General features: G+C 57.6%; 1 protein-coding gene across 3 annotated transcripts; it reads right to left on the reverse strand.

Annotated features, from left to right (window-relative positions):
* Nucleotides 1–24: 24 nt before the first annotated feature.
* Nucleotides 25–25,061, reverse strand: TEDC1 (tubulin epsilon and delta complex 1). Of its 3 annotated transcripts, none has more exons than XM_060095520.1 (8): nucleotides 24,671–25,060; nucleotides 24,495–24,573; nucleotides 23,990–24,192; nucleotides 23,545–23,700; nucleotides 22,338–22,436; nucleotides 19,089–19,175; nucleotides 18,456–18,623; nucleotides 25–144 (listed from the first exon to the last, which is right to left on the reverse strand). In XM_060095520.1, the coding sequence occupies exons 1-8, from the start codon at nucleotides 24,809–24,811 to the stop codon at nucleotides 25–27; spliced, it is 1,053 nt and encodes a 350-aa protein (XP_059951503.1). In that variant the 5' UTR covers nucleotides 24,812–25,060. The 3 variants fall into 3 exon arrangements, with proteins under 3 accessions (XP_059951503.1, XP_059951501.1, XP_059951502.1); XM_060095518.1 differs by lacking the exon at nucleotides 25–144 and adding an exon at nucleotides 14,700–17,118 and having other exon boundaries at nucleotides 24,671–24,962; XM_060095519.1 differs by lacking the exons at nucleotides 25–144; nucleotides 18,456–18,623 and adding an exon at nucleotides 14,700–17,118 and having other exon boundaries at nucleotides 24,671–25,061.
* Between the last annotated feature and the right edge of the window lie 1,781 nt (nucleotides 25,062–26,842).

Here is a 26,842-nt window from a genome sequence, read left to right on the forward strand (position 1 = left end):
GACCTGGGCGCGCGCAGCCCCACGCTAGGCGGGACGAGGCCCTGCGGCGGCGGCGGCGGCGGCGGCGCTCAGCCCTTGGGCATGGCGCGGGGCCTGTCCAGCCGCCCCCAGGGCGCCGCTGCTCCCGGCTGGCGAGCTCAGAATCTGAGGAGATCAGAGCAGATAGAGTCAGGATGCGGAGGGAGCGGCCTCTCCCACCCCGGCGACGTGCTTCCCGCGAGGGGCGCTGTCCCCACTCGGGGCCCCGGGCCTCGGCCGCACGCACGCGCCGATGTGCGCACGGGAGGCCGCGAGCTAGAGCGGGGCCTCCAGGGGGCGCCGCAGCCCCACCTGAGACCCGAGACCTCGTTCCCGCCACCGCCGGGGAGGAAATGGAACGGAAGTGGCTTCTCCCCGCCGCGCGCGCGTCCCCGGGGACCCGGAGGTTTGTCCCTGACTGGGCCCACGCCGCCGTCCCTCCGGCTCTGGCGGCCTGCGCCGCAGGCCCGGGGTTCCGTCCCGTGGCCGTTCCCGCGGGAGCTCGGGCGTCCTCGCTCCCGGCGCCGCACTGGGCGGAAGGCGGGCCTGCGCTCTCTGCTCTGCGCGCTCAGGGAAGGTCGGAGGAGCCGGAGCTCTGGACAGGTTTCCTGATCCAGGACTGAGAGTCATCCAAGGCCTGCGGATTCCACCCCAAAAGCTTCTCCGTGCCTCCCAACCCCTGCCTCGCAGCCCCTGCATCTTCCCTCCCCGCCTCGGCAGACTCAGTCTCCCCTCCGGTCCACCGTTCCCAGGGCATGTGGACCAGTCTCTGCCCTGCTCCCACCGTGGCTCCCTACTGCCCTGGCTGCGACTCCTGCCGTGTACATTCCCCCAGCCCTGGCGCCAGCTCACCCACGCCGCCCTGCTCACCATGAAGGGGTGGTCCCCCTGCCACTCCCTCCCCCCTGCCCTTGGGGGCAATCTCAGGAAGCCTGCCCTCCGCTAACGCCCACCTGGGCCTGCTTTGGGTCCCAGGGCCCCCTGCACCCCTCTCACTCCCCTGGCACTGGCTGTCATGGCTGTGCTGGTCAGAGTCCTGCAGCAGCCTGCGGGTCCCCACACCTGTGCCCGTTCACACCTGGGGGACGATGGAGGCCCTGCGCCCTCACCCACCCGAGAGTCACTTGCAGGCTCACTCCCAGCCAGGCTCCCCATCCCTCCTGTCCCTCCCACAGCACCCCTGGCCCCAGGGCTCTGTTTACTGCCCTGTCTAGACAAGGACATAAAATTAAATGTCACGTGTGACTGTGGAGCCAGTGCCCAGCCTGCCCCTGGTGATACCGCAGCCCCCACTGCCTGGGGAGGGAGGTCCCCTTCCAAGTCGGCACCTCCACCCCTGCCCTCACTGCAGTGCTTCCCCACCCAGCACCCACCTCCCAGGGGTCCCTGCCGCTACATCCAGGGCCCCCAACCACTCTGAGCTCGGCCGCGTCGAGTAGTAGTAGGTGCCTCGGGAGGGTCATCGGCCTATGATGCCCCCGCCTCCACACTTCCGTGAGCTGCTGCTCCCCCCTCACACACCCACCCCGTGTCCGCCGCCACTGGGTGGACACGCTTGACCCACAAAGCCCCCCCGCCACATACACACACACACACACACACACACACACACACACACCTGGGCCTCCTGTGGCGGCAGCAGCGGCCTGGGAATTTCCTTCATCCCAGCCCTTGGCCAACTAGCCAAACAGCCGCTGCACCGCTAACCCCTTCCTCCCCACCCGTACCACGGCTCACTCACTCATCAAACATGCGCGGAGGGCTGAGGATGCCGGGACAGACCCCGTCACAGAGGGAGCCCCGGCCCCTGCCCCAGGCAGCCAGCGCCAGGACCTGGCCACCCCTCCCCCACACCCTGCCGGGCCTCTCCCTGGGGGCTGGCCCCGCTGCCCTGGCCGGCCCGGGCCCGGCCCGGTGCCCCCTGCACGCCCCACTGCCCGGACCTCACAGACTCCGGAGCCTCCGGGCCCTTCACTGCCCGCCTCCTCCCCGGCGCCTCACACGCCCTCCCGCCCCAACCGTCCCTCAGTGCCCACAAGCGGTGGCAGGGGGAGAGAAAAGGGCCGCTCTCCCCCGGCCCCAGCCCGATCGGACAGAGCGCGGTGAAGGGGTTGGGCCGCTCCCCGCAGCTGCGTCTCCGCTCCTCTGATCCCACCGCCCGCTCCCCCGCCAGGCCTCACCCCTGCAGCGCCGCCCCTGCATCCCGCCGCCCCTGCGGCCGGGGAGTCGGGGTTCACCGGGAGCCCCAGCCCGCGCACCCTGCCCTCACTTACCCGCCGCCGGCCAGATGCTGCGCCGCGCCGGGGCCGGCTCCGCGGAGCCCGTAGGTGCGCGGGGCCGTGGCCGCGCTCTTCTGCGCTCAGCTGCGCCCCAAGCCCGCGCGCGCGCCCCGCCCCTGGCCTGCGGCCCCGCCCCGCGCTCCCAGCCGCCTGCGCCCGCCTGACGGAGATGGGGGTCCCCGCGACCCCGCCCCCTCCGCAGCGCCGGTTGCCAGGGCGACGGCACTGCGCAGCAACGGCCCCGGAACCTGTGGCACTGGGCAGCCTGACGCCCCCAGGGTCCACGCGCAAGCCCGGGAAGTCTCCTCTCTACCGTCCTCACCCAACAGCCGGAGAATCGCCCCGCGGGCGCCTCAGTTCCGCTCACGCCCTGAAATTCCACGGCAGCCTGTACCCGGGCCGCCCACCAGGGTGACCCCGATCGCCTGCGACAGGCGGCCTGCGGGACTCTGTGCCTTACCCGCGGAGCTAGCCCCGACGTGGGGGCCGAGCTGCCCGCCGACTATCTGCAGGTGGTCCCCGGGGACCTCGTTTGGGGACACGGCGCCGCGTCCCAGAGAAGCCCTGCATCCTGGGTTTCTGCAGCCTTCCCGGTTCTTATCTGAGGGCGGAGAGCAGGGCCACTGGGCAGCCCTCATCCTCTTCTCCAGCCATCCAGGCAGCATGCCAGGGTTTGGAGGCTCAGGCTTCCTCCCCCACCCCTCGGAATCCCCACCCTGTCCTCACTGAGCACCGCCCCCAACATGCCAGCCATGCCCACCGCAGGATGGAGGAGGGGACCGCACCGGCTGCCTGCCTGCTGGCTCTGACAGGAGGAGACCAGGTCAGAGGGTGAAGGGACAACCCGGATCCCTCGCACCTAGTCAGCTTGCACCGAGGCCCCACATGTGCCTGGTTCCACACAGGTGGCTGAGTCTGTGCAGGTGACGGGATCTGCCGCCCTCCATCAGCACTGGGGGCCGGCCAGGGGTGCACCAGGGCCAGCAGGGAGTGAGGATAGCAGGACTGCCGCCCTGGGCCGTCCATGAGAGGCACATGTGAGGTGCTGAGATGCTCTTGGGCTGAGCCCTCAGGATGGTTGACTGGGGGATACCAGCACCCATAGCCACTCACACACTTGATCTCACTGGAAGAAGTGTAGTCAGGACCCTAAAGCTGCCTCTGTGGCCAGGGAGGGGCCCCAGACCCAGGGATGGTTTACCTTCCCCAGGAGGTCTCCAGGGACAAAGGCCTGGTTAGCAAGGCCACTTCCTGCAGCATGGAGGGAGGAGGGGAGGAGGCCCAGGGAGCACAGGTTCCATCTGGCCAGCGGGCACCACCAGCAACCACCTGGCCCAACCCCCCTAGCAGGCAGAGGAGGGCCAGAAGCACCTCCAGGGCCCCCTGAGCCCACACCACAGCCCACACGGCCTGCTCCCTCCCTCCACCCTCCGCTCTCAGGGAGGGGCTGCCCCCCAGGCCACCCTGCCCATCTCCTCTCTCCCTCTGCCCTCCCCACCTCACCTAAGGGCTGCTGGGAAGGCCCAATCTTTAACCCCCGTCCTGCTTGCCTGAGTCAGTGCTCTGAACACCACACACCCCGTCGCCACCCCGGCACCCAGTTCTTGCCTCTCCATCCCCCTATTTGTATGTCCACCCGGCTCGCGCCAGGCCCAGAGCCCTTGGGACATGGGCCGGCTCCCTCTGGAGGATGTCATTAAATGAAGGGCCTTGAGACCTGGGATCATCCAGATGATCAGGTGGGCCACTGTCATCACAAGTGTACTATAGGGAAGGAGGCAGGGGTGCAAACGCGCACTGAGGAGGGTGGCGTGTGGGACCGCCGAGGGGGTCTCTGTGTGAGGACCGCCCCCAGGAGACCGTCCTTCTGGAGCGACGTGTGCTGAAGTGACCAGGTGAGTTGTCAGGGCACCTGTAGTTTACCCTAAATGGTCCACAATACAACATACATTTATTTCTACACACACACTCACTTGAATAAAGAGAAACCAAATGTGGCAGGAGAGTAAGAGTTGCCGAATCGAGACCAAGGATTTATATATATATATATATATATATACACACACACAAACACACACATATTTGGGGGGGGGGCACACAGTTTGTGGGATCTTATTTCCCTGACCAGGGATTGAACCCAGGCCCTTGGCAGTGGGAGCGCAGAATCTTAACCACTGGATCGCCAGGGAAGTCCCTGTTGTCTTTTTCTTTTATGTCTCCTGGGTTCCGTTTTGGGTGAGATGGGGTAAACCCTGTCTCATTCGCTGAGTGCAGCTATACAAAGAAGGTAATGCATGAGGTACTGAGGGCTCTGAAGCCTGAGCAGTAACAGGCAGACTGGGGGAAGAACCAGAATGCGAAGCACCACCAACTTGGTGGTGAGTTTCTGGATCTTCCCCCCCATATCCCCAGGCTGGACTCTGCCTGGTCCCCCTGACATGGGGACATGACAGGGACAGAGAGCTCCGGGAGGGGCCCCCTAGTTCTGGCTCAGCGAGGGAAAGAAGAGAGACTGGGAGAAGAGAGATTGGGAGGGGGGGTGTTCTGTTTGCTGCTTTGGGGCCCCTGGGCAATCCCACCTCCACCCAGGCTGCAGTCAAGGCATCAGGGTTCACAGGCACCTTTTTAGGGAGAAGACCCTCCTCTCCAGTCAGAGGAGACGTGGTCCCAGAGGGTGGGACCCAGTTGCCTTGAGCAGACAGGGAGTGCCAGGCCCTTCTGTCTTTCTCAAGATGCAGGCACAGTCAGGGGGAGTGTGCAGGAGGGTGGGGTGACTAAAGCCCCCAACTTCTGCCAGAGGACTGGAAAGGGGAGCCCTAGGGAGCCAGAAAGTAACAGAGACATGCCAGAGGAGGGGCTCCAGAAGGCAACCCATGAAGTTGTTCATGACTTCTGGGCTCAACCCCGAGCCATGTGTGTCCGGGTCCAATCCTAATTGTCACCCTGAGTCCGAGAACTGAACTATAGGACACAGCACTGCACGAGTCCCACACTGGCCACTGGGCAGTGCCCACACAGGACAGATTCAAATAACACTGCAAAGGCTTTGAAAACAGAACTGACATTGAAACCACTACCCACAGAAGGCTATTTGGAATTTTCTGCCTGAACCCAACTGGGTTGATTGCATGCTAAAACAAAAATATCACCATTCTCAATAGGATTTAAACAAGACCAGATATTCATAACAAACCGTTTGAATGTGCAGAATACAATCCAAAATTACTCTGCCTATGAAGAGCCAGGAAAATCCAACCCACAAGGGAAAAGAAAATCCAATACCATCATGTCACAAATATTCTCAACAAAATATTAGCAGATAGAAGCAAGCAACATAAAAAATAAAAACAAAGAAATACCACAACCAAAGGGAGGTTATCTCAGGAAAACAAGACTGGTTCAACATGTGAAAATAAATCAGTGTGATCCACCATATTAACAATCTAAAGAAGAAGCCATGTGATCATATCAATTCATGCATAGAAAGCATTTAACAGAATTCAATATCCATCCATGATAAATACTCCCAGCAAACTAGAAATAGGAGAAATTTTACTAAATGTAATAAAGGGTATCTAAAAAGAAAAAAAAGAGAGACAAAACAAAACTACAACTAACATGATAGTTAATAATGAAGGACTGGGTGTTTTGCCCTAAGATCAGAAACAAGGCAAAGATGTCCACTCTATCCATTACTATTCGCTATTGTACTGGCAGTCCTAGCCAATGCAATAAAATAAGAAAACTAAATAAATGACATATAGAATAGAAGGGAAGAAATAAGACTCTCTATTCGTATGAAAGTCTATGTAGAAAATCCCAAAAGTTCTACCAAAAAAAAAAAAATCTGAGTACTAATAAGTGAGGTTAGCGAGGTTGCTGGATACAAGGTCAAAACAACTTCACTCCTGCTTCTACTGGAAGCAGACAACTGAAAACCAGAATGTGTAAGGCAATACTATTTACTTTAGCTCCCCTCAGAATTAAATACTTGGGCATAAATCAAACAAAATGGGCTTCCCTGGTGGTGCAGTGGTTGAGAGTCCGCCTGCCGATGCGTTCGTGTCCCCGGTCCGGGAAGATCCCACATGCCGCGGAGTGGCTGGGCTCGTGAGCCTTGGCCGCTGAGCCTGCGCGTCCGGAGCCTGTGCTCCGCAACGGGAGAGGCCACAACAGTGAGAGGCCCGCGTACAGCAAAAAAAATAATAATAATAAAATAACAAAACACATACAGGATTTATATGCGGAAAATGTCTGTTCAAATTCTTTATACATTTTTCCATTGCGTTATGGTCCTTTTATTGTTGAGTTGTAAGAAGGAATTCTTTTTATGTTTTGGATACAAGTCTCTTACCAGATATGTAATTTGAAAATAGTTTCTCCAATTCTGTGGGTTGTCTTTTCAATTTTTTTGATGGTGTCCTCTGAAGCTTAAAAACTTTTGATGACACATGCCGCAATGAAGATCCCACATACCGCAACTAAGACCCAGCGCAGCCAAAGTAAGTAAATAAATAAATAAATTTTTTTTAAAGACAAAAAAAAACCTTTCGATGAAGTCCAGTTTATCTATCTCATCTTTTGTTGCTTGTGCTTTGGGTAGCATATCTAAGAAGGTTTTTTTTTTTTTTTTTTAATTTTTATTTTTATTTATTTATTTTTGGCTGCGTTGGGTCTTCGTTGCTGCTAACAGGCTCTCTCTAGCTGCAGCGAGCGGGGGCTACTCTTCGTTGTGGTGCGCGGGCTTCTCATTGTGGTGGCTTCTCTTGTAGCAAAGCATGGGCTCTAGGCGTGCGGGCTTCAGTAGTTGCAGCACGCGGGCTCAGTAGTTGTGGCTCGCGGGCTCTAGAGCACAGACTCAGTAGTTGTGGCACACGGGCTTCGTTGCTCTGCGGCATGTGGAAGATCTTCCCTGACCAGGGCTCGAACCCGTGTCCTCTGCATTGGCAGGCGGATTCTCAACCACTGTGCCACCAGGGAAGCCCTCTAAGAAGGTTTTGCCTAACCCTAGTCATAAAGATTTTCCCCCATGTTTTCTTCTAAGAGTTTTATAGGTTTAGGTTTTACATTTAGGTCTATGATCCATTTTTAGTTAAATTTTACGTATGCTGTAAGAAAGGGATCTGTTATGGGTTAAATTATGGTGCCCCAAAAGATATGCTGAAGTCCCAGTACCCGTGAGTGGGACCTTATTTGGAAATAGAGTCTTTGCAGATGTAATCAACTTAAATTGAGGTCATATTGGAGTAGGGTGGGCCCTAAATCCAATGACTAGTGTCCTTATAAGGAAAGAGAGATTTGAAGACACAGACACATACACAGAGGAAAGAAGACCATGTGATGACAGAGGCAGCTCTTGGAGTCATGCAGCTGCAAACCAAGGAATGCCAAGGTTTGCTGGCCCCACCAGAAGCAGGAGCAAATTCTCACTCAGAGCGCCCAGAAGGAACCACCCCCGCAGCACCTTGATCTCAGACCTCTAGCCTGCAGAACTGTGAGAGAACAAATTTCTATTATAAACCATCCAGTTTGTGGTCATTTATTACAGCAGCCCTAGGAAACTAATACAGGATCCAGTTTACTTCTTTTGCATATAAAAATTTCATTATTTTGCATATCCAGTTGTCCCAGTACCATTTGTTGAAAAGACTTTCCTTTCCCACTGAATTGTCTTAGTACCCTTTCAAAAATCAATTGACCACAAATGTAAGGGTTTATTTTTGGATTCTCAATTCTGTTCCATTGGTCTATATGTCTACTCTTATTACAGTACCACACTGTCTTTTCTTTTTTTATATTTATTTACTTATTTTGGCTGTGCCGGGTCTTAGTTGTGGCACACAGGATCTTTAGTTGCGGCATGCAAACTCTTAGTTGTGGCATGTGGGGTCTAGTTCCCTGACCAGGGATTGAACCCGGGCCCCCTGCATTGGGAGCACAGAGTCCTAGCCACTGGACTACCAGGGAAGTCCCGCACACCGTCTTTTTTTTTTTCAAATAAACAATAATTTTATAGATAATTTTAGGAGGTATGAATGTGATAAAGAATGCTTCGGGTGGGGTGTGCTACTTTATTATTTTTTTAATATAAATTTATTTACCTCTTTATTGTTTTTTGGCTGTGTTGGGTCTTTGTTGCTGTGCGCGGGCTTTCTCTAGTTGCAGCGAGCGGGGGCTACTCTTGGTTGCGGTGCGTGGGCTTCTCATTGCAGTGGCTTCTCTTGTTGCGGAGCACGGGCTCCAGGCATGCGGGCTTCAGTAGTTGTGGCACGTGGGCTCAGTAACTGTGGCTCTTGGGCTCTAGAGCACAGGCTCAGTAGTTGTGGCACACAGGCTTAGCTGCTCCACGGCATGTGGGATCTTCCTGGACCAGGGCTCGAACCCGTGTCCCCTGCATTGGCAGGCGGATTCTTTTGTTTTTAACACCTTTATTGGAGTATAATTACTTTACAGTGGTTGTTACTTTCTGCTTTATAACTGCACACTGTCTTGATTACTGTAGCTTGTAGTAAGTTTTGAAATTGAGAAGTGTGAATCCTCCAACTATGTTCTTCTTTTTTGAGACTGTTTTGGCTATTCTGTATCCCTTGCATTTCCATATGATTTTAGATCAGTTCGTCACTTTTGAAAAAAGCCGTCTGAGGTTTTGATAGGGACTGCATTGAATCTATAGATCAATTTGGTGATAAACGTAAGATGTCTTTTAGACCTCCTTTAATTTCTTTCACCTGTGTTTTGTAGTATTCAGAGCACAAATTTTATCCAACATTTGGTTAAATTTATTCTTAATTTATTCTTTTTGATGCTGTTGTAAGTGAAATTGTTTTTCTTAACTTCATTTTTGGATTATTCACTGCTAGTGCATAGAAATACAATGGACTTTTGCATATTGATCTTGTATCCTGCAGCCTTGCTGAACTCATTTATTAGTCCTAATATTTTTTTGTGGATTCCTCAGGATTTTCTACATACAAGTTCTTGTCATCTGCAAACATAGTTCTACTTCTTCATTTCCAACCTGGATGCCTTTTTTTTTTTTTTTTTACTTGCTTAATTGCCCTGCCTGGAACCTCCAATATAATGTTGAATAGAAGAGACAAGAGTAAACATCCTTGCCTTGTTCCTGATCTTGGGGGAAAGCTTTCAATATTTCACCATTAAGTTTTTGTTTTTGTTTTTGGTTTTTTTTGTGTGGTATGCGGGCCTCTCACTGTTGTGGCCTCTCCCGTTGCGGAGCACAGGCTCCGGACGCACAGGCTCAGCGGCCATGGCTCACGGGCCCAGCCACTCCGTGGCATGTGGGATCTTCCCAGACCGGGCACAAACCCGTGTCCCCTGCATCGGCAGGCAGACCCTCAACCACTGCGCCACCTGAGAAGCCCCACCATTAAGTATTACGTCAACTGTGGAGTTTGGGTAGATTCCTTTCATCAGGTTGAGGAAGTTCCTTTCTATTCCTTGTTTGTTGAATGTAACCAATTAGCTCTAACTAAGGTGTGAAGGTGATTCAACAGAGAAGGGATAGTACTTTCACTAAATTGGACACCCACATGCAAATAAAAACAAAAACCCTCAACCTAAACCTCAAATCTCATACAAAAATTAACTCAAAATGGATCATATACCTAAATGTAAAACTATAAAACTTTTAGAAGGTAATGTAAAAGGAAATCTTCATGACCTGGTGCTAGTCAAAAACAAACAAACAAACATGACACCAAAAGCACAATCCATAAACAATAAATTGATAAACTGGACTTCATCAAAATCAAAAACTTTTGCTCTGTAAAATTCAAGTTTCAAGGAAGTTAATTCCTACCTTAACAAGTTTTTCCAGAAAATAGGTGGCAAAGGCTGTGATGAGGCCAATGTAATCTTGATTCCAAAACATTATAAGGAAAATATGAAGAAAAAAAGAAGAAAATTATAGACCTATTTCACTTCAAGCATAGATATGAATGTTCTAAATAAAATTTTAGCTAACCAAAACCAACTGTATATTTTAAAGTTATAGTATCATGATCAAATAGGACTTCTCACAGGAATGCAAGGATGGTTTGACTTGGGAAAGGGTGTTGATGTGTTAATATAATGTAATTCATTACAATAAAGGAGAAAATCATATGATTGTCTTGATTAATAAAGACAAAGCACTTAATAGTTATGATTCTAAAAAAGCCCCTAGGAAAATTAGAGTGGAAGGAAACTTTCTAAAAGCTATAAAGAGTTGGGACTTCCCTGGTAGTCCAGTGGTCAAGAATCCACCTTACAATGCAGGGGATGTGAGTTCAATCCCTGGTCAGGAAACTAGGATCCCACATGCCGCGAGACAACTAAGCCCGCACGTCACAACTACTGAGCTCGCGCGCCTCAACTAGAGCCTGCGTGGCACAAACTACAGAGTCCATGCGCCCTGGAGCCTGCGCACCACAACTAGAGAAGAGAAAACCTGCGCACCACAACTAGAGAGAAACCCACGCACGGCAACAAAGAGCCTGCACGCCACACGAAAGATCCTGCATACCACAACTAAGACCCAACAAGCCAAAAATAAAAATAAGATAAATAAATAATAAATAAATCTTTTTTTAAAAAAGCTATAATAAGTTATGTACCAAAAGAGTACAGCAAGCACCATACTTAATGGAGAACCTTAGCTACATGCCCTTGAAGACTGAGAATAAGGATCACCACCTCGGATTGGTAAGCGTTAGCAAGACGGCCAAAATGAAACTACCATCATCACAGTATCTTTCTACACCAGCAACAGTAGGCAATGAATCTCTTCATATAGAACCCCTACCGGTTCTGCTCCTCTGGCTGGACCCTGATGAAACACACGGTGATAAAAGCAGCGTAGTATTGGTACACGAACTGACCAGTGGAACAGAAGGGAGGTCAGGATAGACGGGAGCTGAATATGGAGAAGGCCCAGATCAACGAGGACAGGATACGTCTGTGTGTAGACGGTGTTGGAAACTGGCTCACCACATGGAAGAGACCTGGATTCCTGCCTGACACACAGAGGTGGACTCTGAATGGAGTGAAGACCTAAACGTTGAAGAAAAAACTGACAGAAGGAAATGTAGGAGAATGTGACACAAGAGAGGGAAGCATGTCTTCAAATGTTAATTGTAAAAAGCAAGAGGAAAAAACATGATGAATTCAATTAAAACAAACTTTAAATTTTCTATTCAACAAAGGGAAACCATGAGCAAATTTTTAGACAGATGACAGAATGCAGAAGATATTTATAATGTGTAAAACCAATGAAGGGGGCTTCCCTGGCGGCGCAGTGGTTGAGAGTCCGCCTGCCAATGCAGGGGACACGGGTTCGTGCCCCGGTCCGGGAAGATCCCACATGCCGTGGAGCAGCTGGGCCCATGGGCCATGGCCGCTGGGCCTGTGCATCCAGAGCCTGTGCTCCGCAACGGGAGAGGCCACAACAGTGAGAGGCCCGCGTACCGCAAAAAAAAAAAAAAAAAAAAAAAAAAAAGTAGGAATCATATCTCGAATTTTCAAGGAACTTCTGCAAAGCAATTTTTGAAAGTCAGCAGCCCCCAAACACCAACGATTAAAGGATATGACCAGCCAGTTACAGAAGAGGAAGGCCCCAAAACTAAGCAAGTGCATGAAAAGATGGTCAAATTCAATGATTAGAGAAATGTCAAGTAAACTGGGAGACCACTTAATGCCTATTCAACTGGCAAACCTGAAGAAGCTAGGACATGCTGAGGGAGGGTCACAGGGACCGAGGATGTAGGAACTGGTGGGACCATGGACTGGAACATCCAACTGACCAACTGGAGAACTCACTGGTCTGCTCCAGGTGTGCACCCCAAAGCCCTGCTCCCACAGGTCCACCCAAGAGCAGGGGCTTTTGTGAGGCAGCCAGGGTGTCCACGTGTAGGAAATGGTAAATGTAGTGAATCTGGGACCTTATCCGCTGGGCAGAAGCAGTGAAGAGCTGTACACACAGCTTTGAGGATGGAGCTTTAAAAACACAATACAGGGAATTAATTCCCTGGCAGTCCAGTGGTTAGGACTCTGGACTTTCACTCCTGAGGGCACAGGTTCAATGCCTGGTCAGGGAACTAAGATCCCACAAGCCACTCGACAAAAATAAATAAATAAAATACAATAAAACACAATACAAAGTGGAAAGAAAAATAGGGAAACACAAAGACTTGAGTTGATTAGGGCCACAGTTCCCAAACTGTGTGCCGAGGCACCCCAGGGTGCTACAGTGAATTCTCAGGGGCACTACAGGGTATTTTTCATTTTTGAGGGAAACACGGGATACAGAGCATGCCAGACACGTTGTGAATAATTCGACTGAACTCAGAGTTTCCATATCGGATTGCACTGCTTTCCTTTCTAAGATATCTCCTTGCAAAGCTGGTTTAACAGCAGTTGCTGAAATAAAAAAGCAAACACCAGGCAAAAATCCACATGGATCAGGTAATGCAGGTGGCAGTGTCCGATGTGATTAAGGTTTGAAAAAGTGTGTAGAGTCTAACAGTTTCAGATATCCTATTAATAAGTAATTGTAGTTTCTAAGAATTAAGGGTTTTTTTCAATTTATGTGTTGTTGGTTTGTTTGGGGTTTTGGGTTTGTTTTCTAAACTGCTACTAAGTTGTTAGTACCTAAATACTTATTAAGCTCTTTGGCCACAATACACAGAAGTGTTAGGTATTTCTTTGGACCAAGAGGTGCTGTGAAAAAAATTACTGAGCCATTGCAAGCGCCATGAGCTGAGAAAGTGCAGGAACCCTGAGTTAGGGCAATGCTAGCTGCCAAAACAATCAGACCCAAGAAACAACTTTAGGGGGAGCTAAGAGTCACCACTACCTTCCTCCCAAGGGAGACAAGCCAGGGTGCCCCATCTGGTCCCTGCCCCTGGCTCACCTCCCAGGGGCTCTGCGGGCTGCACAGCTGTCTCCATCAAGCCATGACCGGCTCTTGATGGCCCAGAGATCCTCCAAAACTAAACTAAAAAGAGGAATGCCTGCACACCCACATTCATCATAGCATTCTTCACAACAGCCAAGAGCTGCAAGCAACCCACATGCCCACTGATAGATGAGGGGGTAAGCCTATCGAGGTCTATCCATAAATGGAATATTACTCAGCCTTAAAAAGGCAGGAAATCCTCACGCCTGCTACAACATGGATGAGCCTCGAGGACTTTATGCTCAGTTAAATAAGGCAGTCACAGAAGGACAGATCCTGTGTGAGTCCACTCATATGAGGTCCCTAGAAGTGTCAGATTCACAGAAACAGAAAGGATGGTGGGGGCCCGGGGCTGGGGGAGGGGGACTTAGTGTTCAGTGGGGACAGAGTTTCTGTGCTGCAAGATGTAAGAAGTTCTGGAGATCTGCAGCACAACTGTGTGAATATCGTAACACTGTTGAACGGTACACTTAAAAATGGTTAAGATGGCAGAAAAAAGAATGAAATCATGCCATTTTCAGGAACATGGATGCAATTAGAGATCATCACACTAAGTGACGTAAGTCAGACAAAGAGAAATATTACATGATACCATTTATATGTGGAATCTAAAAAGTTATACAGATGAATTTATTTACAAAACAGAAACAGACTCACAGACATAGGAAACAAACTTACGGTTACCTAAGGGGAAAGGGGGTGGGGAAGGATAAATTAGGAGCATGGGATTCATAGATACAGTCTACTGTACATAAAATAGATAACAAGGACTTTTTTTTTTTTTGCGTTTTGACAAATTTATTTAACCATGAAATGCCCACCCCAATCTAGATAAAAGGCAACAAGGATTTACTGTAGAGCACAGGGCACTATATTCAATATGTTGTAATAACCTATAATGGAAAAGAATCTGAAAAAAATATATATATATGTATATATATATGTGTGTGTGAATCACTTTGCTGTATACCCAAAACTAACACAGTATTGTAAATCAACTGTATTTCCATTTTTTTTAAATGGTTAAGATGGCAAACTTAATGTTATGTTTTTTACCACAATTTAAAAAAATTGTCCCTAAAAGGGAAGGAAAAAACTTGGGAATTGTAAACAAAGACGGTAAGAAGAAAAACAACTTAAAAGAGGGGCCACCAGCTCACAAGCCCCACAGCCGAGAGAGCGACAGATCCCAGGCCCCAAATCGACCAGAGTCCACAGGGCCCAGCCCAACACCCCTCACCCGCCTTCTCGCTGAACCCCAGAAGCTCTCCCGCCAGGGGCAGACGGGGCCTTTTGGGACGAAGTTGGGACCTGGCCCTGAACGGTGCCCCGACCCCGCTCAGAAGAAACTCCAAAATCCTGACCTGCAGCACAGAAGCCTGCAGCCCCCGCCCCTCTGCGACCCCACCTCTGAGCTCATGTCCTACCCCCTCCCAGACGCCCCCCATGCAGCCCCCGCATAAGCACGCCATTTCCTTCGCCTGGACCACCCTCCTGAGCGGGACACTAGGCACCCTCTCCCCCCCTCCTTTACTGTCTGGGCAGGCCTCCTCTGACCACCACCCTCTGTCACCTCGCGCCCCGACCCCGCACGGCCAGGGCCATCGCCCCCTGATGCATATTGGTTTATGGTGTTTGCTCTCCCCCAGACCCTGCCCCCAGCCCCGGGGCTGGCAACCGTTGGGCACCTCGGGAATCCTGGCTGATGGATGAGAGGAGGAACAGCCCAGCTCGGCCAAGAAGGACAGAGAGGCCGGCGCCCAGCTGCATTCAGCAACCAGGACCCAGTTGGGGGCCCTGGAGCTCCAGAGGCACGACTTCATGGCCACCAGCCACACCCACAGGCAAGGACACGGGTGCCGGGGCCTATGGACCAAGGTCGTCAACTGTGCCCCACCAACAGGGACTGTCTCCTAAATGCCGCTGAGAGATGCTCCTGTCCACCCAAACCTGAACTTCCGCAGGCCACGGGGAATACCCCTCAGGCTGCAGGTGGACCCCGGGGGGCCTCAGTCCTGACCAGCCAGCCACGCCCCCCAAGCCAAGGTCAAGCCAAGGTCGACCAGTGCAGATAAGGACAAGGGAGAGGAGGCCAGCCAGTGGGTAGTGGGGTAGGGCACCAAAAGGACCGTGAAGGTGGAGGTGACGGAACAAGAGCCCGAGCACAGGAGGCAGCGCGGTGTGGCCGCGGGAAGGCACCCGGACTGCCTCCTCGATTTCTGACCTCACAGTTGACACACCCCAAGGACAGGTGCCCTAGACCCGACTGGAGCAAGCGGGGAGCCCACAAGAGGGGCTACGAGAGGGGGGCCAGGCCTTGGAGGGAGGGGCTCAGGCCAGAGGCTCTCTGGGGCCAGCCTGTGAGGAGAGGGTCAGGGGTCACTCCTGAAGGGGGACCGGTTCGCACCCCGGTCTGGTCAGTGCTCCCGAGGCCAGTGCAGAGGCGCCACGGGTGTGCCCCAACCCGGGACAAAGGAGACCCAGAATGGCCCAGAGGGGCCAGTGCCCGTGGGCGTGAGCCAGCACTCCCCAAGCGGACAGCAAAGGCCGATGAGAAGGCGTTGTGGTTGGGCCCTGGGGCCTAAGCTGGCCGGCAGCAGGGCGGGGTGGAGCACCCTGGGGGAGAGGGGAGCCCGGCAAGGGAGGCCGGGCTGAGGCCTTGTCCACTGGCGGGAGGGGGACGGGGCAGGTGCCAAGAAGCCAAGCCTCCTGGGAAGGAGAGGGGCCTGTTCTGGCAGGCTGGGGGCACATCCTCCGGACACAGATGGCTCTTTGTCAGGGCCAGCTCCCCGAGCAGTCTCGGGAACAAAGCCCCCTCTGTCCACGGCAGGACCCCCCTCCCCTCCCCGGGGCACCACCCTCAGGAACGGAGCAGAGTCCCCCCCACCCAAGGTTCCCATGAGGTGTCCCTGCCCGACACACACACACACACACACACACACACACACACACACACCCCACACACACACACACACACACCCCACACACACACACACACACACCCCACACACACACACACACCCCACACAGGCGTGGCCCAGGTGGGGTGTACAAGGGGAGCCCAGGATGAGAGCACTCCAAGGGCACATCCAGAACACTGCATCCCCCGGGCCCTCACGCCCACCCTGTGCTGCAGGCCATGCCTGTCCGTCCAGCACCTGGGCAGCCCTGGACCAGCCCAGGCTCAGCCACCACTGCCCAGGGACCCCTCACCCTGGGCCTGAGGGGAGCACCCCCTCCCCAGACAGAGACCTGGAAGGGTGGCAGAGGGACAGCTGGAGCCTCAGCCCTGCAAGGAGGCCTCCACAATGTACCTCCGGGTCTTCTCCAGATCCTGAATGCCCACGGCCACCACAATGGGCCTGCCCCCAGCACTGCAGGCTGCGGGGCTGAGTACTGCCCAAAGTGGGGGCCCGGGGCCCAGTGTGCCTGCACCACCGGGGCTGTGCCTGTGTCACCCCTGCAGCTAACCGGCCTGGAATCTGCCCCTCCAAGGCCCAGCCAGGCTGAGAGGGGTGCCCCCGGGAGAAGGGAGCATCAGCGTCCAGGTGGCAGGATCCAGACGGAGCCGGGCGGGGCTCCCACCAGCCTGGCCAGCTCCTGCCGACACTGGCCCTGGAGCTGGCGCAGCACCACCTCCAGGCGGGCCTCCCGGCTCCTCAGCGCCTCAATCACTTCAGGGGCCCGCAGGCCTGGGCCCCCGGGCGCCCCAGCCTCAGTCCTCACCAGCCGGTGGGGCCCGTGGGGCTGGGCCAGGCTGCAGCCGCCGCCTCGCTCGCACGCCTGCCGCAGAGCCGCCAGGTCCTGCCCCACGGCCTCCCGCAAGGCCGTCCTCGCGGCACTCCACTCAGGCCCACGGCCTCCGACCTGCACAGGGGATGTGGCAAGTGAGCTGAGGGTGACCAGTCTCACCAGGACCGTGGCTCAGGGCTCTCGGCTCTCCCTGAGCCCCACCCCCGGCCCCCAGCAGTCCTGCGGCCCCTCTCAGCGCCCTGAGCCCGCCGCTCCCAAGAAACGGGGACCAACTCCAGCGCCAGCTCTAAGGCCTGGCTCCTCCAGGCTCTGTCACCCGCACCGAGCATCTGAGCCCTAAGCCAGAGGCCGTGGGGCCCCAGAGACAGGGCCAGCAGCCTGATCACCCCCGACAGCCCTGCAGGGCCTGAGCCCTCAGGACCACCCAGCTGCAGGCCCAGCTCTTTCACCGCAGTATTGCAGGGGGAGTGGGCCTGGCTGCCCCCAGCAGGCCAAGTCCTGCAGGGTCTGCTCAGAGCCCAGAGTGCAGACCCTCGGGGCACCCACCCCCGATCCCACCCACCATTCCAGGCGGGGTCAGCATGTCCTCTGCTCTATCGGCTTCCCACTGCCCTCGCAGAGGGGTGGCATGGGGTGGCCCTGACCCAAGGGGACGCCAGGCTAACGGGACGCCAGGCCAAGGACACGACCTGGTGAGGACACCTCTGGCCCCCAAGGCAGGCCCATCCCAGAGACCCTGCAGGAAGCAGGGAGCACAAAGAGGCTGTGCCCTCAGTGTCCCCAGGGAACTGCCCTGACCCTGACCCTGACCCTGACCCCGACCCTCAGTGGGCACTGCTCCGTGGTTTGCAACAAGGAAGCATGAAGAGCCCTGAGCCCGGACAAGCACCGGCCCCACTTCTTGTGAGAAACCGCCTGCAAACGTCACCGGTGCTTCAGCTGTCACTGCCCAAGAGGGCAGGGGGCTCCAGCTTGGCCTGGCCGGAGGAGACATGGCCGTGCAGGGCCTGAACGAGCCACGCTGCAGGCCCCCAGGAAACACCCATGCTCCCCAGGGGTATCTGAGGGGAAAACCACGCCTACAGTTTACTCTAAGACGCTTCAGAAAAAGGAAATCAATGCAGCGCACGTGGCCCACTGTTCACAGCCACAAACCCGGTGCTCGCCCAGTCCTGCTCATGGAGAGAGGAGGGTGGCGCCCAGGTGGGGTTGGGGGACCCACATGTCCACCAGCAGGTTCAAGAGGCCACAGGGTGTGAGCGGAAGCCAGCAGGGACGACACCAAAACTGCCCTGGGAGAACGAACAAACGTCCATCAGGGTGGCCAGGGTGGGGCGGCAGGGGAGTCTGGCAGGTAAGCCCACCCCCCTTACAAACAGACCAAATGGTGCAAGTCCCACCGTGGGAGCCCCCCATCGAGCACAGCCCGGGCCAGGGCCCCACGTCCTCACCCCGGCCTCCCAGGCCGCCCGCCGGGCCTCCACCGCCTCTCGCAGCTCTCCCTGCAGGGCCTGCAGCTCCCGCACCAGGGGCTCCAATGCTCCAGCCCCTGGCGTGGGGATCCTGGGCAGAAACGTGGGCTGTGAGGCCTCAGGGGGGCAGGCGCCCAGGACCGTGTCCTGCAGAGAGGGACCCCAAGTGAGAGGGTGGGCGGCAGGCCCGGGCCTCACAACCAGAGGCCCAGCTCCCCAGCCGGTAGGGACAGAGGCCCAGGGTCACTTCCCGCCCCCGGGTCGCAGAGCGAGCTGGACAGTGACCCTCACCCTGGTGGGCCTGGAGGCCAGGGAGGCACAAAGGCCAGGCTTCCGGAAGGCCAAGACCCCTGAGAAGTCTGGGCCTCCCCAGGAGCTGGGAAGGGTGGTGATGGGACCGACGGACATCTGGAAAGAGCCACACACACAAAACCCACAGGCCTGGGTGTGAAACCGGCTTCAGGGCTGGGTGTGAGGGGCTTCCCTGAGACTTCTCTTCCTGTCTGGAAAATGGGAAGACCTCACCACCACCCCAGGGCTGCTGTGGTCAGACCAGGGGAGGGGAGGGGAGAGGAGGGGAGGGACAGGAGGGGGGCGGCGTGGCTTCCTCACCATCCACCGCCAGAAGACCAGCTCCCGGCGCCGCCACTCGAGGGCCGCCTGCAGCCGTGCGTTCTCCCTCTCCAGCCTCTGCAGCAGCTGCAACGCAAACCATTAAGGCCGCAGAGTCAGAGAACCCAGTGCGCCTGGGACCCTGCCCACCCTGCCCACCGTCTCTGGCTCAGGCGCCTCAGCCCACCAGGCCCACCCAGCCCACCCGTGGGCTGAGCCACCTCCCTGCAGGGCACAGCACAGCACGGCAGGACAGGACAGGGCACGGCATGGCATGGCAGGACAGGACAGGGCATGGCACGGCAGGACAGGACAGGGCACGCCATGGCATGGCAGGACAGGACACGGCACGGCAGGACAGGGCACGGCACGGCAGGACAGGGCACGGCACGGCAGCCTCACCTCCAGCACAAGCAGGCAAGCCTACCAGGCCTCTGACCACACCAGTGATCCCCCAGGCCCCCCACAAGCGTGGGTCCCACAGGGTCGGGGGCTGAGTCCTGGTGCCCCCTCACTTGGGACTCCACCCCACATCCCCCGCTGACTGAGGGCTGCACCCCGGAGGCTTCGGGCATACGGGGAGGCCCCGGATGGGGGAGACTGGCGGATTCTGGGAATCCCTCCCTGTCGTCCCCTGGGGCCCAAAGGCAGGGCAGAGGCTGCGCGGCGCCCAGCTTGGAGGCGACGGAGAACAGACCGGGGACCAGGGTGGAGAACACAGCCATGCAGCCCCCCCGCCCCGCCCTGCAGGCACCACCCGAACAGCCCCGCACCTGTGGACCCCACAGGCCAGTGCACGGGCACATGCTCCCGTCCCACCTGCCGAGGCCACTGCGGCCTCGGGAAGCCGGACAGGGGCAAGGCCAGGCACGGTCCACCCCAAGGGCCCACGGCAAGCTGCGGAGAGACAGATGAGCCCCACTGGGACGGGCCAGGCCGGCACCCGCTGTGCTCCTCTCTGAACGCAGCAGCCGGCACAGTGACCCAGCCTCCGGCACCGCTCCTTCTAGAAGGGAGCCTAGGAGTGTGCTCTGGGGCCGGGACAAATGGCCAGAGCCGGCAGCTGCCCTGTCGGCGGACAAAAGCCCTGCCAGGCCTCCACTCACAGAGGCTGGTGCCCGAGCCATGCGCACCAGCGTGCCTGCCAGGCAACCAGGGGATGCACATAGCTGGACAAGGGGCTCCCAGGCCAGGGGGCCAGATGGGGGCAGCCTTGAACACCAGGCCAAGGGCCCAGCCCATGGCCAGTGGAGCAGGGCGAAGGCAGTCCTGCGGTGAGAATCGCCCTGTGGTCTGGGGGAGGGCTGCGGACATGGGAGGGTGGAGCCCACATGCCCACACCACACACACACACCCCGCTACACACACCTGCTGGCCAGTGAGAAGAGCAGCTTACTCAGTTCCCAAGAACAGTCCCAGAGGGGGTCCACACCCCCACATCCCAAGCCACAATATAAGAAGACTACAGGCCCAGCCAGTAACCAAGGATGCTGCCCAGCCACTCCACAGCATGCCTGGCCACTGACATGGCAACAAGAGCTCATTCCAGAAGCTTACGGGACCCATCCCAAGAGTGCAGCCCCTTCAGGTCGGCTGGTCCAGGCCTGCCACCAGCTCCTCATCCAGAATCCTTGGAAGGAAGCCAACTGTCCCCATCCACCTGGCCACGCCGTTTTCAGTCCTGTGACACCAACATGCCATGGGGCACCAACCACCCTCCAGGAGGAGGGGAGCCGTACCCGCCCAGGCCCCCCACAGAGGCTGGGGTCCCAGGCAGCACCAGGCTGGAGCTGGCACAGCCTCTGCTCTACTCAGACCAGGGAGGGGACCAGGGGCAGGAGGCCGGGGCCTCGCTGAGTCACCCCTGAAAGGGAACAGAGCCAAGGGCATCTCAGGACGCCCAGACGCCGCCTCAGCACCTTCAGAGCCAAGCACAGCCTTGCCCAGGTAAAGCCAGCCAGGCAACAGCCAGGAACACAGGCCGGGCAGGCACCAAGGGCCAGGCAGACATCCCCAGGTGGCTGCCCTAAGCCCACAGTGGGGATGCAGACCCCCTAGAAGCATGTGGCTCTACAGCTGGGATCTGCTGGGCCTGCCCTGAGCCTCAGCCCTCCTACCCAGCCGAGTGCCCCAGGACAAGGCACTGCCAGCCTCACACTCTGGACAAGCCAGAGCCCAGCACTCAAGTAATGGTCAGCCTTGGGCCTGTCCCAGGACCCACTGGCCAGGCGAGCCCAAGGGAAGGAAACAGTGATGATGAATGGGGGCTCTTGAAAAGAAGGTCAGTAGAGTGTGGGGCAGCGCCAACCCCCACCTCCCCATCAACAGGTGACACGTGCCCAAGGTCAAGGCACCCACACCATCAGCTCGGACCCTTGAGCAGTCTTCCTTAGTTCCAGTGGCCCCCCTCGGCTGGCTGCCAGCCTGGCCCAGACACCTGTGTTCTTCCCACGGCCCAAAGTGTACCCAGCCACGTGCACACACACAGCAGCACTAGCTGCTCCATGGGGCAAGAGAGGCCCTGAGGTTGCACGTGTCTCCTACATAGGCAAGGGGGTGAGCTTGGGGACTTCCCTGGTGGTCCAGTGGGTAAGACTCCGTGCTCCCAAAGCAGGGGGCCCAGGCTCAATCCCTCGTCGGGAAACTAGATCCCGCATGCTGCAACTAAAGAGTCCATATGCCGCAACTATGGGTCCGCATGCCGCAATGAAGATCCTGCACGCCGCAACAAAGATTTCACATGCCGCAACTAAGACCTAGCACAGCCAGATGAATTAAAAAAAAAAAAAAAAAAAAAAAAAGGAACTTCCTGCTGGCGCAGTGGTTAAGAATCCACCTGCCAACGCAGGGGACACGGGTTCAAGCCCTGGTCCGGGAAGACCCCACATGCCGCGGAGCAACTAAGCCCGTGAGCCAAACTGCTGAGCCCGTGTGCCACAACTACTGAAGCCCGCACACCTAGAGCTCCGCAGCAAGAGAAGCCACTGAAATGAGAAGCCCGCGCACCGCAACGAAGAGTAGCTAGCCCCCGCTCGCCACAACTAGAGAAAGCCTGCATGCAGCCACAAAGACCCAACGTGGCCATAAATAAATAAATAGATAGATAGATAGATAGACAAATATTTTTTAAAAAGATGGTGAGCTTGGCTAACACCCACAGCTCAAAGCTGGTCTGCTGTCTGGGTCCCCCACCCTCCCAGGCTCCTTCTCACCTTGGGCCACGCCCACCTTGGTCCCACCAGCCCTCACCTGCCGGCCACCCTCCGGGTCTCTGAGCAGCTCCGTTTCGGTGACAGACAGGTGGCCAAGGCCGCGGTCACTGTGGCAGCCACGGGTATATGAGTGGATCTGAAACAGGCAGTGCAGACCCCAGGTTGAGAAGGTGGGCGCCTCCCCCCTGCCAGTGCTAGGCAAGGACCTTACAGACAAGGAAACAGGGTCCAGAGAGGGTCAGGTCCAGGAGAGCAGTTAGCACCGCTGGGAGGCTGGCCCAGGGCCCCGAACCCACCAGGAGGCCCATGCAGAGGGAGGGGCGCCCCACCCAGCTCCCAGGGGTGCAGTATAGGTAGAGTGGGGCGCCCCTGCTTCCTCCTCAGCTTATCAGTGCCAGGCCCATGTGGTGGCAGAAACAGCCTCTGGACAGGCTCAGTGGTTCAGTGAGGCCAGTGGCAGGGACACAGACACAGGGAGGGTACCCCAGCCAGGTGAGGCCTGAAGGCAGCAGGGGGGTTAACGGGTGGGCGTGTCCCACACAGGCAGCAGGGAGGTTAACGGGTGGGCATGTCCCACACAGAGGGGCAGCTGGAGCCCAGGCAAGAGGCAGTGAGGGGTCCCAGGAAATGCTAGCTGAGCAAAAGATCCTCCCCCAGGGGCAGAGCCCAAGGCGGGGTGTTCTAGCACCAGAGAGCCCTGCGCTGGTGCGAGCCCTGGACCACCTGCCCAGCCACCACTCAGCCCAGACCATGCACTGGACCTGTGGAGACACCTGTGCCCCGACAGCTGAGCCCTACCAGCCTTTCGGAAGCCCGCAGGAGCTGCCCACCGCCTGTGAGCCCACACCCAGGATGCGGTGGGAGGGGGTGCCTTCCTCGCCATCTCGTGTTCAGGCAGCAGGGGCTCCCCAGGGCCCACTTTGGTGCTCAGTGACATAGAGTCTGAAGCTTCTGGGGAGTTCTGGGGACAGGAGGCCGACCCTGCAGGCTCCCTGCCCCCCCAATTCCCTGCCCCATAGAGGTCCAGCAACAGCTGCTCTAGGCCCCCTCCTGGACAACCTGCAGCCCTAGGGTCAGGCTCTGGGCCACCCCAGGCTGTGCCCAACAGGTCAGCTCCCAGCCAGGCCTGGGAAGGCCCACATTCAGCCAAAGGCTGGGCGCCAGCCTGAGATGAGAATACTGGACAGGCCTCTATAGCACAGAGGACAACTGCCCCTGGGTGGACAACACATGCGTGGCACTACCTTGCCCAGGAGGGCGCACTGCTCCTGCTGACTGGCCATCAGGTTTCGCCACCGGAACCGCAGCTTTCCCATCAGCCACTGCAGGTGGCGGATGTCCACACAGCCGTCTGCTTCCACACTGCGGGCAGGAGGGCCAGGGCTGGCCAGGGCGTCGCACTGGGGAGGGGACAAGGGTCACGCACTGCTCCCACACCCCAGGCAGAGACCACGAAGGGGAAAGAGAAAGGAAGCCCCTGGGAGTGAGAGCCAAGAGATCCCGGGGGTGCCAGGAAGAGCTGGGTAAAGAGCCTGTGGGCATGTCCCCGGCCCTCACCTGCCTCCATGTGCTCACCCGGGCATTCGGGGCAGCAACACTGACCCCCACAGGACTGACCCCGCCGGTCCGGTGCCCACACCCAGGATTCCCGCCAGGGCTGGGCGCGGCTCACACTCATCCCTCACCCACCTCGCACACGGGCATCTCGTCGCCCAGCTGCACGCGGTTCTGTGTCAGCAGCTGCTCGGGCAGGGGCCCGCGGGCCAGGAGCCAGGCCAGGGCCAGCAACAGCTCGCGGCCACCCTGGGAGCCGTCGTCCGGGAGCTGTGCCAGGGCCCGCCTAGGGTAGCCCTGGGTGCGCAGCGCCAACTTCACAAAGTGGACCTCGGCCTCTGCGGTAGGAGACGCCAGCTCAGGGGGGACACCCACTGGAGGTGACACTACCCAGACTCCTAATGGACCCCCGCGGGACGCAGAGCAGAGACCATGCTTGGAAGGGACCAGCAGGGGCATTGGGACCTAACCTGGAGGCCGGAAGGGGAGAGGCTCACGCGGGGTGGGGGTCTCATCGGGGAGGCGGGGCAGTGGACGGGGCCTTACGGAGGGCTGTCTCGTGGGTCGTGCAGTGGGCGGGGCTCTGGGTGGGCGGGGCCAGAGCCTTACCAGGCGGGCCTTACGGGAAGGCGGGGCTTACCCGGAGAGAATGAGGCCGAGGCGCCGTCGGCCAGCTGCGGCGAGAGCACGCGGAAGAGCAGCCGCCAGAGCGCGGGGGCCTGCGAGGATCAAAGAGCGACGGTCAGCGGGGCTGGCGGCGTCCCTGCGTCCGCCCGGAGCCCTACTGGCCCCGGCCGCCTGCCCTGCTGGCCTCACCGCCTCCGGACGGTCGAACTTGGCGCGGCGGAAGGTCTCGGGGCTGGGTCCGGCGGGCAGCGTCTGACTCAACGCGGCGATGGCCTCGGGCAGGGCCCGGGCCGCGTCCGCCGGGTCCACCCGGCGACGCCGCCGCCCCATGCAGCCTCCGCCCGCCTGTCTCAGATTGCGCGCCGCCGCCGCCGCGTCCCCGCGTCCAATCCCCGCGAGAGCTGCGTCCCCGCGCCCAGTCACCGTTCAGATGCCGCCTCTGCTGGGCCCGCGCCCAACCACCGAGTAGGCTGAGACACGCCTCTAGCTCCTGCCCAATGAGCGGTGCCCCCGGCGTTTGAGTGCTGTCTGTCCTGTCCGGTGCGGAGGCATTTCCGGTGCATCGGGGACCCATCAGCGTTGAGAGCCTCGCGGGGTCCGCCCTCCGCGACTCGATCGCTGCGACACCTGACTCTCCTTGTGCGGACCCCACCGATCAGCCCCTTGCACCAAATGGCAGCCTAGCAACCGCCGGAGGGTCAGCGGCGGCGCTCAGGGTGCCCCCTGCGGCCGGGAGGCGCCAGCGACACGCGGGAGGGACCCTCCGCCTCCGGAAGCCCTCTCTGGCCTCCGGAAGCCCTGGGACCCCGCAGCGCGTACAAGGCCGGAGACGCAGGGGCCAGCGCCCGGGTACCGGGGGACGTACCCCGACGGCTCAACCCCGCAGCGCGCGGGCGGGTACTCCTCCCCGACGGCCGGCGACTCTCTCCCCCTTCAAACCTACGCCTGCATACCCCGCCTGGCCCCTCCCCGTCCAGTGCATGGTCTGTCCGGCTGGCCCCCGTTACCCCCACCCCCATCCCCACCCCACCCCGGCCTGCCTCTGCCCTGCACCTTCAGCCTCTCCTTTCTGCCACTGAAGAGACAGTCTTCAAAGGAGTATCCGCACAGCCACTTTGGAAAGCAGTTTGGCGGTTCTTTCAGAGCTAGACTTAAGTCTACCAGACGACCCCACAGTGCCAGTGCCCGGAACCTGTGAGGACTCGTGTTCCCACTCACGGACGTTCAAGGCAGCTCTGTACATAACAGCCAAACCGAAACAACCCAAAAGGCCGCCAGCTGGGCAGTCAGCCCTTGGAGGGAACCCTCTCGGCACCACTGATGCGGGTCAAAGTGCCGGGAAGCGCAGACACAGAGGAGGGCAGATGCAAAACACTATGTTGTACGTGCCTTTCATCTATAGGAAGTGTCCAGAAAAGCAAGTGTACAGAGACAGGAGACAGGTCAGTGGTGGCCTGGAAAGAGACCAGGACTGGGGAGTGGCAGCAGATGGGCATGAGGGAATCTTTGTGGTTAAGGAGAATGGTTTAGAACTGGATTGTGGTGACGGTTGCAGAACTCTGTGAACAGGTTAAAAAGCATCGAATGTGCATAGGTGAGTTTTACGGTATGAAATTGTACCCCAATAAAGCTGTAAAGAGGACAGAGTGAAGGAAGGAGAGAAGGGAAAGAGGGAAGTGATGAAGGGGAAGGGAGCAGGCCTGCCTGGATCCCAAGTGCTCCCCAGACAAGCCCCCCTCCAGCCCTCGCCAAGCCCACAGGAAATGCGGTCACGCCTGACGCCCCACCTTCTGCCTGGTCCTCACCTTTGGCCGCCCCCACCCCACCAGCCCCCTGCCGTCTCAGGCACAGCAGCTGCTCACTCCCTGTGTCCCCCCAGAACTAACCCCTTCTCCAGAACTTGGCCTCTGACCCGGGCACCCCCGGGTGCCCGTTTCAGTGGCCACCCGACAAGCGCCAGGGCAGCTTACCTCCCGAGAGCCCTCCTCCCCCACGGGCACGGGGGCATTGCTGTCTGCCCCTCACCCCATCTTCAGTCCCCTCCAGTCCCCTCCTGAGCTGGGGCTGGGACCAGCACAGGCCTCCAGTCTGGCCCTGCCTTCTGTCTCCACAGCTCAGAGGCCATGCTGCTAAGCCCTGCCATAGCGCCCTGGAGCCTTCGCCCGACATGGTTCCTGATGCATTGGGTCTGGAACCCGATGAGCCCTTTGCCTCTCCGGGCCTTTGCACCTGCTGGGCCTTCTGCTCAGAGTGCCTTCCTCCCCAACCTGAGGCCTGGCTGACCCACTCTCCCTCTGGGCCTCAGCACTCTAAGCGCTCACCCCAAGTCTGCCCCCCACAGCCAGACTGTGAGCCACGCAG

Source organism: Mesoplodon densirostris, chromosome 4, assembly GCF_025265405.1.
Source record: "Mesoplodon densirostris isolate mMesDen1 chromosome 4, mMesDen1 primary haplotype, whole genome shotgun sequence".
NCBI lineage: Eukaryota > Metazoa > Chordata > Mammalia > Artiodactyla > Ziphiidae > Mesoplodon > Mesoplodon densirostris.